This window comes from Dromaius novaehollandiae, chromosome 2 (genome assembly GCF_036370855.1).
Source record: "Dromaius novaehollandiae isolate bDroNov1 chromosome 2, bDroNov1.hap1, whole genome shotgun sequence".
Lineage (NCBI taxonomy): Eukaryota > Metazoa > Chordata > Aves > Casuariiformes > Dromaiidae > Dromaius > Dromaius novaehollandiae.
Window position 1 is genome coordinate 145,303,853 of NC_088099.1, and position 21,033 is coordinate 145,324,885.

General features: G+C 41.9%; 1 protein-coding gene across 2 annotated transcripts in view; it reads right to left on the reverse strand.

The window, feature by feature from the left end:
- LAPTM4B (lysosomal protein transmembrane 4 beta) overlaps nt 1-8,704 on the reverse strand; it is a 64,033-nt gene extending 55,329 nt beyond the window's left edge. Inside the window, exon 1 of one of the 2 annotated variants that reach the window (XM_026099826.2) lies at nt 8,526-8,704. In XM_026099826.2, the coding sequence (XP_025955611.1) occupies nt 8,526-8,621 (96 nt within the window). In that variant the 5' untranslated portion in view covers nt 8,622-8,704. The remainder of the gene's footprint in view (nt 1-8,525) is intronic. The other variant, XM_026099827.2, reaches the window with a different exon arrangement.
- Between the last annotated feature and the right edge of the window lie 12,329 nt (nt 8,705-21,033).

A 21,033-nucleotide genomic window follows, 5' to 3' on the forward strand; every position in this document is an offset into this window, starting at 1 on the left:
TTGCAGGTGACTCGGGAAGACTGAGGGCAGAGCTGTCAAAATGTTGTCATTGGTGTGAGTTATGGCAGCTCCCAGGGGTCTGAACCTGAATTTGGACTTGTGACAGAGAACGGCCCAGCCCGCACAGCTGTAACTGGGCAGCTGAGGGTGCAGACAGGATTGCCAGAGGCAGCTGGCCCTGGCTAGCAGCTCACATGCCCCAGCCATGTCTCTGGAGCGGCCCATGCTCAGGCTGACCTGCAGCCTCCTTGGACAGGCATTGCTGCCCTGCGGACAGAAGTGTGCCCAAACTTTTGACACCAAGCTGCATTCTCTTAATTAGAAAAAACACCAAAGCTTTGATCAATTACTCTTATGTAATCACCATAAGCAATACCCATGGAAACCATGCAAGGGTTCAGGCCTGTCGGTAGCAAACACATCACATCACTTTGCAGCCCAGCACAGCAAATCAGTTACATAAGGAAGAAGGGAGCATGCCACAATGAATGGTACAGTTGACTAGAGCCAGATAATTCCTAAAAGAGTAAACAGCGTGGGTGCATTTACCCGACCTGTCTGGGCACAGCTGTTCCACAGCTGGAAAATGCACCTTGGCAAGGTGAAAATCTCCCACAAATCTGTACTTCTGACAAAAGCATTTGTCTCGTCCCTTTTAAGTAGCTTAATATATCTCCTGGCTGAACAAGACTTTCTTCAGCATAAGCCAGAAAAGAAGTGAAAAACAGCTACAGCACTTTAAAAAGCTCTTCGAAGCCAGAGGACTAAAATCACTGTAGTCAGAGCTGACTGCAGACATACGAAAGAGGGCAAACCCAGAGGGGGTCCAGGAACAGTGCACTAGGCTCAAGCCCAAATCATTTCTTCATTGATGCCTTGCTGGCAGATTCAATACATCTGATCGACCAGGAGCACTTTCTTGCTCCCTCAGCAGTGAGCTTGATTTTTCTTTATTCTAGAATTTCTTTTTTTTATCCTGCTGTTTGGAGATTTTGGGGCTATAACCTCATATTCATCTGCAGAACAACACAGAAACTTGCCTACCCACTTTCAAGCCTCAATAACTTTAAACTTTCATAGTTTTACAGTCAAAAGATAACTCTAACAATAAAATAGAGAAAAAGAAAGCAATAGAGGAAATTAATCACTGGCTATTTTGCAATATCCGTTCCATATGTCCAGGAATACATAAGACTAATTCCATTTTCACTGACGTCAGCCTAATCAACGATCAGTTTACGAAGCTTAATACATCTACCTCTGGCTCACTAGGAGATAACATATTAACCTTCAACAGAACTTCTAAACACATTTTACTTGATTAATGTAATACATCCCCTCCTTTTCATAAATATATTCATGGTGTTTGTATGACATCTTATAAAAAACAAGTATAAATACAGTGTATTGTACTCTTAGTGTGTTTATTTTCTTTAACAAGCATTTATGTAAACTTTGCTCCTCTTACAACCAACCATCTGTTTTCTCACAGGCAGGAGACAACTGTTCCCTATAATCCCAGTGAATTTATTACCTCAAATGAAGGGCTTACTTAAAAAAGGGGTATATTTTAAAAAAAGTTTTCATTTTCTGAATTGATAACTATATTAACTGGAAGAGAAAACAGTGTGTCATTATCCTGGACAGCTGATGCAGATTATCAGCTATAGTTGCATGATTCATATACTGTGTGAAAAATCTTGGTGTGGTATTTGGGGATATAAGAAAACTTGGATACGCACAGTGGTAAGTGCTTAAAGAAGTTTACAGAAATCCTCATGTTGTGTTACAGGCTAAGAAACAGTTTGGTAAAATCATGCTCCAAAAGACACTTACAGAAAATTTTAGCTCTCCAATGCCTTAAAAAAGCTTTTAAAATAAAAACATAGATACACTGATACATGACAAAATCTGGTAAGAGTGACAAAATGCTGTTTCTGCTCTTTTGTGCAATACAGTAAACACACAAACCTGGATATTTTCACTGAGAAAAGAAAACACAGGTAACTTGGGATACTATATGGACCCATGAATCCATCCTTTTTCCAAATAATCTTCCTGGCCTGTTGACAGTTTGAATCTGTCAGCCACAGGTGAAGGAGTAGGATCCTTGCAAGCAGCCTTATTGTTCCTACGCTTTTAATTTCTCCCAGATGGTACTTTATTTTGTAATTTAACTGAAAAGGCCCTCAAGTATGAACTGGAGTGAGGAAGAAAGGAAATGGAATAAGGTCCTACATTACAAACACTAACGTGGGTTTGTGCATAGGAGTGTTACGTAAGGAGTTCTCCTTCATGAAGCAGACAATTAACTATTACCTTATTTAAAACTGTTTTTCTATGTAAGTTACAGAATGTAGTTCTTTAGAAGGTCCTCCAGAGTAGGTATATTTTGTTCATGCTAATGATCAGAGCTGGTCTCTATTCCTTGCTGTATCACGTCTAAAATGTATACATATATTTTCAGTTTCTTATGAAAATGCCGCACGTCTTGATTAGGTATTTAAGTGCAGGATCATTCATGTATTTCCCACTTGTCCTGAAGATAATGAAATGGATGTATCCACTCTAAGAATAAATACTCTGAATCTCCTCTGATACCAGTCTCGGCTGGATATTCAACATGCAATCAATCATACAGGGAGGCCTTTGAAAGCAGTATTCTTCTTTTTCTTTATCCATAATAAATTCCAGTTTTCCTTCCCACTTTCCTCAGGAGCAGGCCTGTACAGAAAGCAGGAACTCTCCCGGAATTACTGGGAAATATTACTGCTTTTTTCAAGATCTCAGCTTTCATTTTATGAAAGGAAGCACAAACAACAAAGAAATTATGGATCATTTTATAGACACAGAACTTGGGATATAAATTTTTATTCACTGCAGCCATCTCCACAACAAGAATCAGGAAGCTCAAGTCGTTTCAGATCAGATCATGATCCCTTGCCCTGCCAGCGCAGAAACATCACCAGCTGCTGACACTACATCTCCTACCAAGGGAGGGGAATTGCTCATCTCACTGGCACCACCCAGCTCTGTCCTCTCAAATGCACGGCTCAGGTCTGGGCCAGTGACCTGGCAAACCCACAGCTAGCCCCGGTCTGCAAAATCCCTTTCAGCAGCGGCCTCAGGGTGGGACTAGTGGTGGAGCTGGTGCAGGCGGTGGTGCCTGCGGGAGTAACCCGCCACAGCACCCAGCTGTGTCACACTGCCCAACATGGGCAGTCGCATCCCTGGCTGATATGAAGGGACAGAGCCTTGAGGGGGCTGGCTGAAGCACTATGACCATTCATATCTAGGAAAAAAAAAAAAAGATTTTTAAATCTCTATTCTAAACCAATTTCATTTCATATAAAAACAAAGAAATCTGGATTTTTAAATAAAACAGGCCTCAAACCTGTATTCATGCAGACTCCTGCAGCCCCACACTGGGATGCATCTGCAATGACAAAGCTTCCAATTGCCTCACATGTTGAGCTTTCCAATGGTGTACTTTCCCCTTTCCACTATTTCAGTTCTTTTTTCCAGTTTTCAAAATCTCCTCATTCTCACAGGTTTGAAAATAAGTGATAAATTAACATTTTCATCTTAAAATTTCTTTTTACTCATTCTCCCTGAGAGGGCCTCTTAGAAGGCCCCATGCTTACAACTCTTCATGAGTGTGAGCAGTTCTATTAAACTGAGCAGGAGTAGCAGGCATTAGCTGTGTTAGGATTGCAGGAGTGGGGCTAGAGGAGCTTGTAAGGACCTCCAGCATAAGTATATTTTATTTACGTGAGCAGTCAGTGTGGACCTCTGCTCCTTGCCACATAAACCAGCATTTTCAGTTCTCTATAAAACTACCATAGGTATCTCTTAACTGGTATTTAAGCACATTGCCATGCATGCTGTTTTGCACCTGTGCTTGAAAAAGATAAGAAAGTAAGTGTGGCCCAGTCCCAAAATGCTTACCTTCTTTCTCCTTTTGACATCAAGTGAAGCACACTCTACTGATCTCAGCAGGGTGTTCAACTTGAAAATCAATTGTACAGTGTGACCTTAGTAAGCAATATTTTTCTTTTGCTTTACAATATCAAAAGGCTACTATCAGTACATTTTTGCTCCATTAGGATTCGGTCATGTTATTAAAAAACAAGTGGGATCTAGACATAAATTATACCAGTTTTCATAGCAATATCTTGAGTAAAACCCAGAACTGAAACGTCAACACTAGCATTTTATTGAACTTTCCCTAAATAGCAGCTCAAATGCTGAATCCATCCTGGCGAAAAACTTAAGCTTGCTCTATTTACGTCCTTACCACGTGTCCTTCACAGGGTACCTGAACACCTTGATAACTCTCAGCTATAAAAGGCTCTTATTCTTCCATTAGTTTTTATTCCAGTCCCTCTTTCCCTGGGCCCCAGGGAGCACGAAGGTGTCTTGAGCTGCAGGACAGCTCTGGTGGTGCCGGGCAGCTCCCGGGTCCCGGGGGGGGGGGGGGGGGGGGGCCCTGAGAGGGGACACTCTACCAGTCCCCCTGCCCCAGGCACCGCTGCAGCAATGCAGTTGGCAGAAGGCACTTTGGCACACATTCACTCAAAAATTAAAGCTTCTTCTTGATGTTTTTGTCCTGAACCATGGCTTTCAAGTTTTATCTTTTCCCTCCACCGAGGTGAATGGAAAATAATTCCTGTTGTCCTGGATGGGCCAGTGGAGCCTTGGTGTGTGCATAAACCCCCACTGCAGTGTGTCGAGGCAATGGAAAATCCCTCAGTAACGCCGTCAGCACCCCTGCCATTGTTCCTGCTTTGTTTTTTAAAAAAAGAAAGTGAAATCCAGTTACTCAGGAAGATGACATGCTGTGCTTATAAATGCTGTTAAAGAGCTTACCGAAGAGGGTATTATTTCTGACCCACCAACGCTAACTGGATCACTCAGAACTTAAAAAGACGTCAGCTTTTGCTTGCACTCCAGTTCCAGGAAGATTTCAGAACCAAAGTTGGTTCATTTCAGGGGTGCCACTGCCTTGAACAGCACACCGAAACAAGTGTCAAAAAGAAAAGGAAGTAACTGGAAGCAATTTTCTCATTTTCCTTCTTTTATTTTCAAAGTATGACACTTGCAAGAGTTTTGTGCCCAGAATAAATGTTCCTGTGTTATTACTTGTGACCTCTGATTTCATGTTTGATACTATATAGAGAAGCGTGAAGTCCAGGCCAATGTGAGAAAAAGCTAAAATAACCAACTGAATTGAGCTGATCACCCGGTTTTTGGAATGAATATTACCCCTCAGCCAGCCACTTTTTACTGCCATTACTGCCATTTTTACCTTTGACACACTATTCAACATTGTGACACCCCCTCTTAAGTTTTCCTCCCCAAGACAGCAAATCAGCTCCTGAAGTGGAGGCTGTTTTGCAGTCATATTTGATCTTGTTTTCAGGAATTGCCATCTTACTGATACTGGGCTGCCCCATTCTTTCTTTAGAAGTTACATTTGGCACTAAAGTACCTCAGTGCTGTGTGATAGTATATATATTATATACACAATACTGGAATACTAAACAACGCTGTATTGCATTGTATTATTTTAGATGCAGTGCCTATGGCTCCACCAGGAAGAAACCAGTGAAACACCATAGTTATGGAAACATGAGCATTCTGAGAGCCATTACGTTCTAAAACAGGGCAAAGTTAAATATTTATTTCCTAGCTATTGATACATCATGAGACTACCGTTAAGTGTGCATGGCTGCTGGGTGTGTGCGCTAGAAATGCAGCATTCCTTCCTCGCACCTACGGGGCAAAGTGCTCTGATAGTGCAGCCACCTGCACTCAGCTCTCCACTCTCTCTGCTATTTGTAGAGTCACAAACCTCCAATTAAAGCTAAAGAGCTAAAACATTATCCCAGAGAAACAGACCATTTTTCCACAGTTACTCTGACATGACATTCTGCCTCCAGAAATTATCCTAGCTCAAAACCAGTTCAACATGTGAAAATGTTATTTCGAAAGCCTGGCAAAACTTACAAGCTACCATTTTTATTCCTTGAGAAGCCTATTCAACTGAATCATGCTATTAACAGTCCCAGAATTAATAAAACTTATACTTCACAGGTAGTGATATATGAAAAAATTACAAGAAAACTATTAATTCCCTAGAGGGATTTTTTCTTCAAGTCATTTCCTGTAAAGCATAATGGCAAACAGTGTACAGAATACCTATTTGTGTGTTGAAAAAAATCAAAATTTTTTTGTTTGAACTTTATTTGAGATAATATCCATAGCTCACTTGTGGTTTCGAGTAACACAACCACTTAAAATGCATGCAAAGAAAAAGATTACCACCAAAACAGCATCTATTTTTACACATACCTCTCCTCAATAGCATATGGTATCAGGTCATAACTGATCTTCTGAGATAAATCCACATTTTGATATATGATTTCATATATGCTTCTGTGAACCAGGGCCTTTCAACTAGGGTTGCTATTGAACCAAGGAGCTACCCCTATTTACTTAATACTTTAAATCTTTTTAAAGCTAACAAAAAGGTTTAGGATTTATTATCAGCATGCATCTACAGTTCTATTATTAATAGTCTCCAACCTTAAAATCAAAAGGTTTGCAATATAGGGAGAGCAGAAAGAAACTGGTACCATGACATGTTATGAGTTATTGTCAGTTTGAAGTCATTCAGAAATCTGCCTTGAAAAAGGTTATGAAAAGAAAAAAGAAACAAAGTAGGAAGATGTGTAAATTAGGAAATACCTGCTAGTTAGAAAAGAAAATTTTAAATCAGACTTTGCAGAAAAATACTACGTCAAATTGGGTCAGTAATATTTAAACATTGGCAATACAATAGGTAACTAAGTCTAACATACAGCCAGGCTTTTCTTTGTATCCAAGGCTAGTTGATGCACTTAATTTCCTCTTCCTCAGATATCTTTGAGGTCCATTAAAAAGCTAAAATATCTGTATCCCTGTCTTTGTTGAGCCAATATGAAGAGGTTTCATTCAACTGAAGACAGAATGAAATAAATAAGCATCCTGGAAGAAATGTTCAAAAGCTTTTAGGTCATCATATTAAAACTTATTGAAACTCCATTGTAGCTAGACAAAGACGGATGTCTTTTTCAACACTGTAAGGATCCCAGATACCATGGGCTGCAGATATTTCATTTAACTATACTGTATTAAATGAAGAACAATAAATAGCTCAACCGATGCACCATTTTCTCAGTGGTGAAACACATATTTTATAGGACATAGATCATTTTATATGATTTCTAGGACATTAATGTCAACCTAGCCTTTTAATTACACTGATTGAATTTATTTAACAAGATGTCCTACGATGGAGGACAGCCCTGCAATTTTCACTTGCTTCTGAAGCGAGTTTCAGTAGGTAGCAAATAAGCCTGCTTGGGTCTAATCTGCTTCCGTCTGTGATCATTTGAAAAATGATGCTTGGCAGAAAGCTCTGCATGGCCTTGGCATCAGATGGAGACTTATTTCTCATACCAAGGGATGCTGAAGACTAAACAGGTTGAGAAGTGCATCTACATAATCTAAAGTGACAAACCAGTCCTTTTTATTGTTGTGACACATGTTTGCAAACCCTGCAACTATGGCAGAGCAGGCTTTGGGAAAGCCGCTTTCCCTGCATTGCTCCCCAAGGGATTGAGGAAAGATTGACAGAGACCGAAGGGGAACTGAGCGCTTGATGCACCTCCTCCTGCAGGAGCCTTTGCCCTGACTGAACAACTGGGTGTCGAATGGCCTCTGGGACAGAGGATAACCATGAAACTCGTGCCTTGAGGGCCAATTCCTCACTCACTTCCTATATGCCCGATGGAGGAAAAGGCGGCTTTCTAGTACCTGACAGCAGTTGCCTAAAATGTTTCAGATCTCCATCAGGTGGGCCAGAATACCAGGACAAACAATTATCTGACAAATAAGGAACAGCAGTGATATAAGAACCTCTGAGTTCTTCACAAGGTGGCAAGCAGAGATGACAAAATAAGATTTCCGTGCAGTGCGGTCAGGGCAACCCTGATGTAGCTAACGCGCTTGCAGGATCTCAGTACTGCAGTTGACATCGACCTGAGAAACGATGCTTCAAAGTTTGGGGGAGCTATGAAAACACCCACGCCGGGGGTCTTCACCTGCCACGCTTCCCCTGCAAACCGAGCCTTTCTCTTGAGACCCTCACGACCCTGCGTGCTCCCTGCAGCTCCTGCCCCGCCCCCCCCCCCCCCCCCCCCCCGGCCCTTCAATACCTGCGGCCGCTTTTCCACATCATACACATGCTTTATTTCCCAATGTAGGCAACCTCCGCGCCTGCCTAGCCAGGAATGAAGCGCCGTAGCCCAGAATTACGCAGCTAAAGAGAATTATCGCCGGAAATGCCTAGGCTGCAGAAGCAGCCCCAGCGGCTGCTGTGAGCATCGCCCCAGCAGCGGAGGCTGCTGCCGGCAGCCGCGCTCCGAGGCGCGGAGCAGCCGCCGGCAGAGGCGGGGGGCGGGCGCGCCGCGGCCGCTTACCAGGTACCAGACGCCGAGGAGGATGGTGCCGGTGCGGACATGGCAGCAGAGGCAGCAGCTGTTGGAGTAGAAGCGCGCCCAGGGCGAGCTCAGCATCTCCGCGGCTCCGCTCCGCGCCGCTCCGCGCCTCTGGCCGCGCCGCGCCGCGGGGCGGGACCGGGGCCGGGGCCGGGGCCGGGGCCGGGGCCGCCCCTGCGGCGGGCGGGACCGCGGCGGCGGTGGGAAATCAAGTCGCTGCCGATTCCCGCGGCGGGAGGCGCACCGCCTCGGAGCAGGCTGCTGCCGAGAAATTCTCCAATTTGGTATATTAAAAAAAGAAAAAAAAAAATCCCCAAACGCCTCGTCGCCCCCAACCGCAGGGTTCGTCCCGGGACGGTGTCGTTCCTCTTGCGGTCCCGCCAGCCCCTTCCCAGACACGACTGCACTGAGAATTAGTGCGACGAGAGTAAATCCACGACAGTGGATTAGCAAGAGGCTTCTTGCTGTTTGTCTCCCAATTATTAACTGACAAACTAGTAGACATGAAAATCCATCTCACTGTTGGAGAAAGGTAACGTTGAAGATGATCATGGAATACTTTGGGTTTGGCCCAAGTTCCGAAGCCGTATTTCTTTCACGCTGTCCTCCTCATCCCCTCCAAGGTCGCTCCTACAAACGAGGCTGAAAGGGGCTTGTTTAACTGATACACAAATTAACATTAACCTCATTGTCATCAGCTTTATTCTTTCCACTGATGGTGGCAGTGCAAGCAGCATTAGGAGACAGGATCCAATTCTGTGTGTTTAAGCAGTAGCAGAACCACCAATGCAGGTAGAAGCAAAGCTTACTACTGAGTTGACTTCTTCGTATTTTATTACTTGAGACTTGTATCGTTCTCTAGAGGAAATAACGATGAAAATTCTACCATGAGGTCTGTATGCTTAGCTTGATCCTAAGAATAATTTATTTACTGATGTCTGTCTTGGCTAGCAACCAAATTCCACAATTTATCATCAAAATATAACACTGAAAAGTACTCAGATGTTTCCCTACATGGCTGCTTTGGGGCTCCTCTTTATTACTTCCATACATCTGCACAGAATAGTAACTCCGACATAAAAGCTAACTTGGCATGGAGGAACATTTCTAACCATGCCTCATTCCTTCTTGTAAAACCACTACAGTAAATTAAATTAAAAATACCTTAAGTAGGAACTTTACATAACCTCTGTTTTTAGCTTGTCCTTATGAAAGTTTTAAGCATTTTTTAATTGTGCATAACGAGAAACGCTGCTTGAGACTGAATTTATAATCTTGACCAGGTTATATGCCAAAGCCAAATATTACTTTTTAAGAATCATATTCAAAAATGACACTACAATTCTAGTAAAATGAAACATCCATATTGACCAAAAAAAATAAAATAAAATCAAGAGGCAAAAGAGCCTAAATAATGTGTTCTGTACTATCTCACCGGTAACCTTGACTGACCTACATATTTAGTACCAGAAAATAAGCAAGGTAGAAAGAGTAAGCTCTCAAATATACAACTCATATCTTTGTAAAGAGAAATTAACTGAATTTCTCCTTTTGCTCAAGGTTTCCCATCAATGGCTTTAATCTGGATAACCTAAGAAAAAGGAAGGAAGAATGAAAAGGTAAATGCTAATAACTTCAGTGTCGTTTCCTGTATTGTATAATTATGAACTTCCATTCAAAAGGCCTGACAGGAAAGATCAGGAAACACCAGGGTTTATATCACATTCCTGATTTATTACTGACTCTAGAAGTTCAGACAACTAAAACCAGTGAATCATAAGCAGAGTTTAGGGAAATGACCAAGTCCAAGCTGCTTTCATTTCTGTGGAATACTGCTTACTTTGCAGATACAAGACCTAGTCCTTGCCTTGAAGCAGTTGTAGCCTTCAGCTCTACTCAGTAATTGGCAGTGCATAGGCACAAGTCATATGCTCATATAGCGCCCCACCAGCCTGGCGGGACCCCCAACAACTGATCCCAGCTCACTCCCCTTGCTGTGGAGCCAAAGAGTTAGCTGCAAATTGAATTAAAACAAAAAGATACAAGGCAGTAAAAGTGGTGGCGATCACAACCCAGACTACAGCATGAGGTTCACTGTGTACAGCGATCTAGTCTCCTAATGGGTGAACAGATTTTGAGAAGACATTTGACTGTCAGTTAAGCATGCAGCTTCCTCTACAAAACCTCATTCAGTGGGAGAATTTGCTCTCCTGCCTTGGCATCTGAGCAAATCCTTTTGAAGGAGGGTTGGCTGGCAGGACATCAGCATCAGGCTGCAAGTTCTGGGGGAGGCAGTCCCTGCATCCTGCTGATCGTTTCATTCAAGGCCTGATGAAGACTATGTTCAGCCCCCATTGCTGTGCACTCCTCTGCCAGCAGCCAGCCTGAAAGGCCTTGGACAGCCACTGTTTAGCAGAAGGAAATACAGTACTGTACAAACCTTTGATGGCCTTAGAAGTATGCTGTCAAGTACAGATCAAGTGAGAAATTCAACAGAAATGAAGTGCCTGGAAATACACAAAACTTAGCGTTTACTAATTTGCTTCAGTGCCTGTGTGCTTCCATAGTTATAGACCCATAACCACACTCTTTGTATTTCAAGCCTCTGTGCCATTCACTTAGTCATAAACAACAAACACTCTTTACAGAGATGACTGTGAATCCATCATATCTAGTCTTACACCCAAAAGCAACCAGAATAGTGGAAGATAAGATTGAAGTGTACCATTGCCACTTCTGAAGTGGATGAGACCTGAGTTTTGTCAAGACTACTAGAGATGTGAGACACAATGTGGATTATCATCTTTATAAATCAAAACTTGAACAGAACCATTATTGCTGCCTTACTCAGAAAGTGATGTATATAAACTTAAGTGAGTAGACAGTATAAAACAGGCAATTACTTCAGTTGTACTGAAAAAATATACAACTTTTTCAATTCTAGATTGCTTAAAAAGGACACCTGGCTTGGAAGCTGCCATGTCCTTCCCACCTTGTGTCTGGACTCCCAGTCCACAGAGATGGTGGAGTACAGTTCCGCTGGCCTTGAATAATGCAATTACATTGTTGCACGGACCCACAAAAGGGCAGTTCAAGGGTAGCCCCTCCAAGCCGCATCTTTTGCTCTGTGGGATTAGCCATGTGCTCCAGGGCAAGCAAATCTGTTGTTAATCGTTTTGTATTTGGCCAGATTAAAACCAAAAAGGGTTAAACAGAGTCTAGAAACCAAGGTTTTGGCATTGTCCTTGGACCCAGTGTGGTGACAGCATTTGGGAAAATTTTTTAAGAGTCCAAGTTCTTGTTTAGTCTGGTTCAGAACTTGTTTTTCAGGATGACTGTGAACCATTCAGATATTCATGGCTACGGAAATAGTTAATGTAATGAGACTTGAAAAAAACTTAAAAACTATAACCTTCCAGTAAATGCCTGCAGTCACAGAGAACAACTAACAAGCAGTAAAATAGGAGTGCTGCCACAATTCAAAATGGATTCAAAAGGTCATTCATTCTCCTGCCTTGTATAAAAAAATTCAAGGTGAGACCAGTATTTTTCTCCAACATGTTATCACTCAGAATGCATTTTAGAAGCCGATGAGAAAGCCATCACAATGATACAGCTTGGTACATAACCACTTACACAGCACTAGTCGAACACACATGTTTCAACACCGAACAGTAACAATTACAAGTCTCTTCTTCTTTCTAAGCTCTCTTTTAACCTTTGAAAAATTGTTGGGAGAGATGTCTGGACCTTATCTCACTTTTAGGGCGTTTTGTCATGATCGGCTTTTTGGAAGATGGTGATTCTAATCTCTTGAAGCAATAGAAAAAAATATTATACTTACGCATGTTCTTTCATGATGGTAAAAACAATTTTTCAAAGGTCAAAATAGAACTTTCTTAAAAAATAAAGAAGAAACTTTTAATTATTCATTGTTTGAAACTGAAACATGGGTCACTTATGTAATCCTGTTTTAAAAGCACAGATTTTAAAATCTGTATCATTAACACATTTTGATTTGTTGCCTTTAGAAATAAAACCCCCAAGATTTCAAATGTTCTCCAGGAAAAAGCTCACCTGTCTTCTTCCTTTTCTTACTTGAGAGGCTCTTAGTTTTGCTGTGAAGATGCGGGGCTTGCAACAGGGCTGGTGAGTCCTGGAGTGAACCACGAACCAGCTCTTTCTTCTGGCCTTCCCAGTCACACGAGCTTCACAGATTAATTTTAACACTCCGGATAAGAACAACACATCTGTGCTACATCCACTAAAAACCTCAAAAAGAGGTTATCTAATTATTTGCCCGGCAGCAGATTTGCCATTTGGAAACAACATACTAGCAGCGTTTCTTGAGTGTCAGGTATTAACTCTTGCCCTTGCAACTCTTGCATGGTGGGAGTGAGGCCTTGACACTATTAAGTAGTTTATGAGCAGTCGCAATACTCTTTCAGAAAGTCCGTGGGGAATATTCTCTTTTAGCGCACCCAACCTCGCAAAGCAAGTCGCTTCCGGCTGCAGTTTTGGGGCGTATCCTGTGCTGCGTGCTCTGCTGCCCGCGGGCTGCGCTATGACAGTCCGTGTAATTTCCTTTCCGTTTCTTCCACTTCCCTATCCAAACTCTGCTCCAAGGGGAGCCAGTGGTTTGGCCACAGTGGAGAAAGCTCTTGCAAAGCAAGTGCAGCTTAAACTTGCCTTGATACCTGTGAACTAGGACAAGCTGTCTCGTGTTGTGGGCAAAACAGTCTTGATGCAGGGAATTTTAATGAATTTTACTTAGCACAAGCTTCTGGTCAGTGATTCACATTGAGAAAAAGAAACTACAGATGGTTCAACACTTCGGGAAGCACCTTCCTTCCCCCTTCCCCAGGCTCAGCTTCAACCCAACGTCTTGTCCTCCCCGCTTCGTCTTCCTCGCTCCCCTCGCTTTTGCCATGTGTTACGCTCGGTGCCTCCCAGGCCCTTCAGTGCCGCGAAGGGCGGTGCAGGAGGTGGCAGGTTGGTCTTGGAACCGGCTGGAACCAGCTGTGACCAGCGCGGGGCAGTCCATGGCCGACCCCAGCCAGCCCCCCTGCAGCTGCTGCCACCAAACCCTGCCGTTTTCCCCGGGGTGGGTGGCCTGCAGTGCCCTGGGTTGCGGCACAGCCCCCATCGAGCTGCATGCCCTCACCCCAGCGCTGCAAATGGCTCCCCTGCACTCACCGGGCGAGAGCACGGGAAGGCGCCGGCAGGAGCCGTGAGCCCACCTCCTACGAAACAACTGTCTAAGAGAAGTACAACAACCGTCTAAGAAAAGTACATGCTCAACGCCAACACTGAAGGGTGCCAGTTAGCTAACCAGCTAATGAAACACCACGCAGCAGTGTTTAGAGATAGCGGAGACGGTAGTCACTAATTACCAGAAACGCAGGCGTGACTAATGCTGGAGATTTTCCCCCTGGGGTTAGATCAGACCTACCACAAGCCTCGGCTGCTGCGCAGTGACCTCGCCAAAGCAGAGGACAAGGCGCACCCTAAAACTCAAATACCTTCTAGTGCTGTTTGTCCTGCCCTCCAGAGGGTCAAAATGTCTCGACTTCTAAGAGGGAACAAACAAGGCAGAAGATATTCCAGCAGCCTAAATGCATCATTTCACGCTGGTATACGAGAACTGTTTTGTTACACAGGCAGATTGGATGGGTCTAGATATTGATTAAAAGAAGAATAAAGACATGAGAAGTTTGCTAATTTTGAGCATTTGGATTATTGGCTAGGATCAGTTTTGGTTAGTAACAAACTGCAAGTTCTGCAGAAATTTTAACAGTACTAATGCAAATTTGTCTGAAGTCATTTGAGAACTAAAATGCTTATAGGATGAATATATAAAAGTAAGATATATAAAGTAAAAGTAAAGGAGTCTAAAAAGTACATCTAAAGATGGAGTACAATGCTGTGTTAGAGGCACATCTATTCCTTGAAGCTTTCTACACCGCAGCATTTCTAGACAAGTAGCCAGTAGCTTAGCAATAAATTCTCTCTTCTTTTAGCTTGGCTAGATCTGTGACTTTCTGTAATAATTTTAGTGCCCCTGGTTAAACAAAACTAGCAAACCTTGTGCCCCATCTCACATCTTGTGAAGCGCAGAGCTCTTGCCCTCCCCACGCTGCTGGCTCAGCTTGCTTGGCTGCCCAAACGCAGCGCCATAGGTGCCGCCTGCCGCCCCTGTGGATGCCCTCGTCATGCACCGGCTGCTCCCTTCACAGGGCGTAAGGCCAGACGAAACCCTCAGCGAGTGCACTCTAGCATCTATCGCGCAAGCCATTACGTTTCACCCGGGTACCCCCGTGCTGAATTCAGTAACTTGTATCCAGCTAGCGTCCTGCTCCCCGCAAGGGAACTGCTCCTCATCTGAGGACGTGAAGAGGTGGAGGCTAACGTTGCCAGCTTTGTTTGAACCGTTATCAACTTGACTGATAAAAATAGGTGTCTTGTATCCAAATCAAATTCCTTTGGTCTGTTTACAGCCACTAGCTCATTATGTTTTCCTCCACCAGACTAATAAACCCTTTAGCTCCTAGTATCTTCCACCAGTGGAGTAACTTCTACTCTACAATGAGGTCTTCTCTAAAACTTTTTGATAAATTATGTCTCTGTCAGCCACTGCTTCCGACTCTCTATGTATGTTTATTGCTTCTCTCACTCATGTCTAGATCTAGCCAGCTTTGTAAAAGCCTTTAAAAATGCAGATGTCGGATATTACAATATTTATGTAATCAATGGACTCATAAACAGGATTGTACCCCATATTCCTCTTCACTGTTCAAATTCGGACATCCCAGGATTTACATTTGGCATTTTATTATAGTGACCCGCTGGAAGGTCATGCTTCATTTTTTTGGCCTTTCTGACATCTAAATTATCTTCAGAGAATATTTCATGACACTATGGTTCCCAGTTCCCTAGATGTTTTGTATTAAGGAACATAGACCTCTTCTAATGTGAGTACTTCCTTGTATACATGCACATTAAGTTTTACAAAATCACAGGGAATATGGTTGTATGGTTGTACTCCTTCAAATGATCTACTGAATCAGATCTCATTAGTGAGTTACTTTAGATTCTTAGGCTTGGATTTTTACCCCTAATCTCCCCTCTGTTCTGTTAAAAACTTGGTATTTCATCATCCTCATGTGGACAAGAGATGACACATAACTGTCATATAACATCCCACAAACCTTGGAGACCAGGAGCAGTTCATCTGTGAGAGATGACAAGAACTCCTCCAGCAAATCCATCCCTCTGTTTTGAGGCAGGGAGAGTTAGGCCAGGTAGGCAGATCTACAAGTGATCCTGTCCTGTCAGCTGGTGATTTGCTGCTTCTAGCACCCTGTAGCTGTAAGCCCATAGGCTGACCACACCAGTAAAAACCTGATCTATTTCTGATAAAAAACCAGAATGAAATATTTTCAACAGTAGTCTGCCTTTTCCATATCCTTAAGAGGCTAACAGCCTCCACTTCATAACGTTCTCATGCTGTTGCTAGCAATTTTTTGTTCCTTTTTTATTTAAAAAGTAAATGTCATCTTACGCTTACCTTCCCTCAAGACAAAAATCATAAAATTACATGTAACAATCAGTAGGAAAGCTGCCAGCTAGCACAGGACCCTTTGGGGAATGGGGTAAAGCCAGTGTTAATGCCCTAAACAAAACCTGCAGTGAACTGAACCCTGCCGCATTTGCAGAGAGCCAAAGGTGTAATTCTTCGTTCACAAGGATACTGCAAACTGGAGAAACTTGAAATGTGGCCTGAATGCATATACTGGGCATAGTATTAAACTGGCTGGTACAGATGTGTACATTTTATCCATAATGCTATTGTGTAACCAATTATAAAACATGAAATGCAGTGCATTAGGATGAGGCAGATTCTGACATATCAGATTGTAGCGGCAGGATAAATAGGTTGTTCTGTAGCCAGCAGTGTCTTACTGCTTGCCAGACTGCTTGAACAAAGGAAATCCAAGTGACAGTTTTTAATACTGTGTTGAGTTTGTGGTCAGAGAGGTCACAAGTCTTTGGCTGATGGGAGAGGCAGACTTTCTAAGAAAAACTAATACACATCAAATAATATTTACTTCCTCCTAGTTCCATTAGTTAGATTAGTTAATTTTTAATTTATGACTTCATTTAAGTATGGCTCGACAGTGGGAATTCTGCCAAATTTTATTCCCTTTTTCATTATGTAATAATGGGTTCTTTTTTCTTCTTTTAAAGATTTTTTTTTTAAAATAGAAGAATCTAGATGTTCCTAATCAGTTTGCTTATCAAGCTTTAAACCAACTAGCAGAATCACTGTCATTACTTTGAATGATCTCTGGAATTATTCCTCTTTTTCTGCTCTCTTCCAAGATTGCTGAAGTTGTGAGTAAGCTTCAGGGCATGCCATATAATTCTTCTCACCACTGTCCACCGCAAACTGAAGTTTACCACAGACCTTTACAGCGCTTTCCAATCTCAAAGATGTTATTTTTTCTATGAAAGAAGAGTGCTCGACTTTCTCTTAGTCTCACATCCTTTGCAAATTTATCCATCTACTACTTAATACGGAGTCACCAATGGAGATTACTTGCTTGCCAGCAAACCTGGAAGAGCCTGCCACGATAGCTGTTGGCCTCATACTGCAGAAGTGCCTACTGGATTTGCCCCCTTCTGCAATCTGTTCTGAATCTCTAGGTAAAGCCCCCTTGACAGTTGACTTGCTGAGTATCTGACAGCAATTCAAACACTGCTAGCTCATACTTGCATTTTTTTTCATGTACTGCACATGCAGTGTAATACTTTCACATGTTACAGGTCATGGCTTGTCCTTTATGAAATGCAGATACAGCACAGATGGATTTGTTACTTCAAGAGTAAACCAAACACTTTCTGTACTATCAGCACAAAGTTTAAGTAGAAGTTTGTTACATCTTATAAATCCTTTGTGCATATCAGGAAAGGCAGCCAGGAATATAGGTTAAAAGCTACATGAGATGGGGCCAGGAGTATGGGGGGGGGGGGGGGGGGGAAGAGGGTGAGACTGAAGCTCTCTAATACCATGTATTTTACATCATCTCTTCTGAAGAAAGATTGATTGGGGTGCTAATGTTCTTCTAAAGATAGAAACCTGAGATACTCTTGGCTTCTCTCCGTCATAGGCTCCTAAAAATGTCCGAAGCGTCCTCTTAGAATCCTTCATGCCAGAAATAAGATTGATAGTTTAAATAATATGCGTGATCTTTCATCTTTCACTTTGTACAGCAAATAGCATCATAAATACTAATCTAATTGTACTGAAATAGCATTATTTGGCAACAGATCCCCAAGTGCAGTATAAACATCACTTCAAAAGCATGTCTCACATACACCGTTTTCTGTTTTGTGTCTCTATATAGGTTATCAATACGAAGTATATTACTGTATTACCACTGTAAAACATTTCCTAGGCATGCATCATATATCTGAACATGTTTGACTATACTCTCAAGCAACTGTTGGAAATACCAGTTGAGCCCACACTACAGGGATCTCCCAAATCACTTTGGTATTCAGTAATACTCATTTCATCTGGAACAGTGCTGTGCCACTAGTCTGCCAGAAGTAAAGGACATGACTTGTAGTTAGGAGCTTTTCTTCCAGTTAACCTGCCAAAATATTGTCTTCGAGGTGGACTGTTCATGAAATATTTGGAATGATTAAGTCTAAAGAATTTATAGTTAAAGCCTCAAAATTTGTCATCTTCTCAATACAGCAGCAACATGAAGAAGTAGTGAAATGCTATGTGAAAGAAGTGTGGCATCATGCTCTCAAGTAGTGTTGGTATTAGATTAAGTATTTACAGAGCAAAATCCATTCCAGTAAGATGTTCTCTGGCAACACAGAACCATGTATCCCAGCAGTGTACTAGCATAAAATCAAGATTTTTAACGACAGAATTGTTCATACAAAGTGAAGCACCTGCAATCATACTTCCATATGTTAATTGTTATACTGCATCATAGATATGCTACCTGGAAGCGAAGAGACAAAAATCTACTTTCTGGTGTGACACACTACATCTGACCTCAAGTTCCCCATAGCCTACTATTCAGATGATTTAACTACTGAAACTCAGAACAAATGGTAACCATGTATGAAAAACCTGCTCCTTCCAGTCATGGATATTCCGGACTTTGTAACCCTTCAGTTACAGGTTTCTGTTAGCATATAAAGTAATTTTTTTTTTTTTTTTTTTTTTTTTTTTTATATTTGAGGTAGTACAAGCACAAGTATTTTAATCATTACAAAAACCAGTAGCTAAATTTGCTATTCTGTGTGTCTGCTAATAACTTGCAGTAAGAGAAACACACCTAAAACACTACAAAGAAATCCACTGTTAACAGTTAGTAGATTGCATGATGGGTGACTTTGAACAGAAGCTCTAAAGGACATAAATGTAAAATACCACAGTATTGATTTTCAAGCTCAGTTCTGCCAAGTGCTGAGCATTCTGACACCACTCCAGAAAGCACTTAAATATCGTTCCTCTCATTCATGCAAATAGGCTAACTGAAGCCAACGTACAAGATCCTCAGCCTTGCCCCTTTTATGGGGCAGAGGAGACAAGATGAGAATAGAGATACCTTAAACACCAGCGTCTGTATAGAGAAAACAGATGAGTCCACTTCCAAAAAATCCCATGTAAGCAGTGGCATAGGGGCATGATGCTGAATGCTGGCCAACAGCCTCCTATCGCCAGCTTTTCAAGCAGAATTTTCAGACCTTGCTCAGTTCTGTTCTCTGTTGCTCCATTACTAGCAGTAGCACAGCTACCCAGGCACATTGACTACTCCTTCCCTTTCTGTACATGAATGGCAGCAGTCTCAAATGTAATCACGCACATACACGCACATATATATTTTAAAAGACTCGGGTACTAAGGTACCAGGTAAGATTTTCTTTTTATACCACATGATCCATATACAACATTTATTAAGTGAGGTAACAGCAATAATGCAGTATTTTGGTCAAGATTTTCACACCTTTTCATAGGTACACATTGTGCAAGGAAGAAGAAAAAGAGCCATTTAATTTTGTGATGATTGCAAACTGTTCAAAGTTGTTAAATCCTTAAGTTGAATCTGAATAAGATTTCTTTTGCTTAATAAAAAGTCAACTTGTTCTTTTTTCTAATTTCTTCATTAGTTCAGAACAAACTGCTCTTTGAACCTATATCCCTGGCTTCTGCAACAAACAATTCCAGTGAGAAGGAAAAAAAAAACATATTTCAAGTCTCTATGATTAAAATTTTAGAAAGTTAAAAAAATATATATCAGTCAGACATGAATGTAGCAGCAAGTAAGGGAATAGATCTACCTTGGGTTGGGGGCAGAGGTGAGGGGGAGTCATGTTAAAGTAACCTGCCAAAGTTTGGACTTGAAGTGACACCAACCTTAATCCTACTCTATACAAACCACAGATATGATTTACATTTGATTACACTTACAGTAGAAATGCTGAGCAGCCAACTCAAGTAAGAGAACACTGTTGAACTGTCATCCTAACCTTGGCTTTACTCAACAGCTACGCTGTCACTTTCTGGAGGAGACTCCAAGAAGGCAGCGCAGGTGTAGACATGGGTAACTGTCACAGTTGGTGAAGCACACTGGGGACAGTTGTTCTACAAAAGAGCACAAATCACCATACAAGCTCATAAAGAAACAGAAGATTAAATCTCAAATTTTGATTATTCTTGAAGTGGCTGCTTAGAACATGTCCACAAGCACAGAGGAAAAAGTTTATCCAAAGAATTTTCAAAGAACTTGAAATTTCAACTCTAACTTTCTAACCAAGCTAAATAGTTACGCAACTAAGACACAAAACTGGACTAAAATAGTTCAAAAGTCAAATGAAACATGAATGCTCCTAATTTTAACCTGTACTATGTTCAAACAGCAGGAGCACAGCAGATCAGCTTATGTCTGGCTCCTCCCCCTCCCCCTTTTCTCTTAAAGTGAAACTCCTCTTCATTCAGATGTACCATCCGTGTCTTACGGTTAGTTCGAGATCCCTTCTCGAGATGTCCAAGATCCTTAGTTAAGGGATAACATGCAGATGCAAAGTCACTAGGTACAGAGGAAGTCACATCAGTAGGTTACCTAGCAAAATAGGTACCTGTAGGAAAAGCACTCAGTTTTTCAGCTCTTCTGGTTGATAGCTCCATAAAATTACCTTAAAAGCTTAACTTTTCTTTCCTGATATGCAGATAGAAAACTGGACAAGATACTTTGAGGAAAAAATAATGCTTGCAAAGAACTGCAAAAGTCTAATTAGCTTTGTCAATTATGTTTTGAAGCTGGGACACTTCAGTGATTACACTTAGTCAGGAAGAGATTACCTTGCCATTCATGGTTTGGATGTCAAAGCAAGTGGCAATCATCTTTCGAGTAAGGAAGATGAGGAACTAAAAGATTAATCAGGAACAGAGAAAACTGGATTT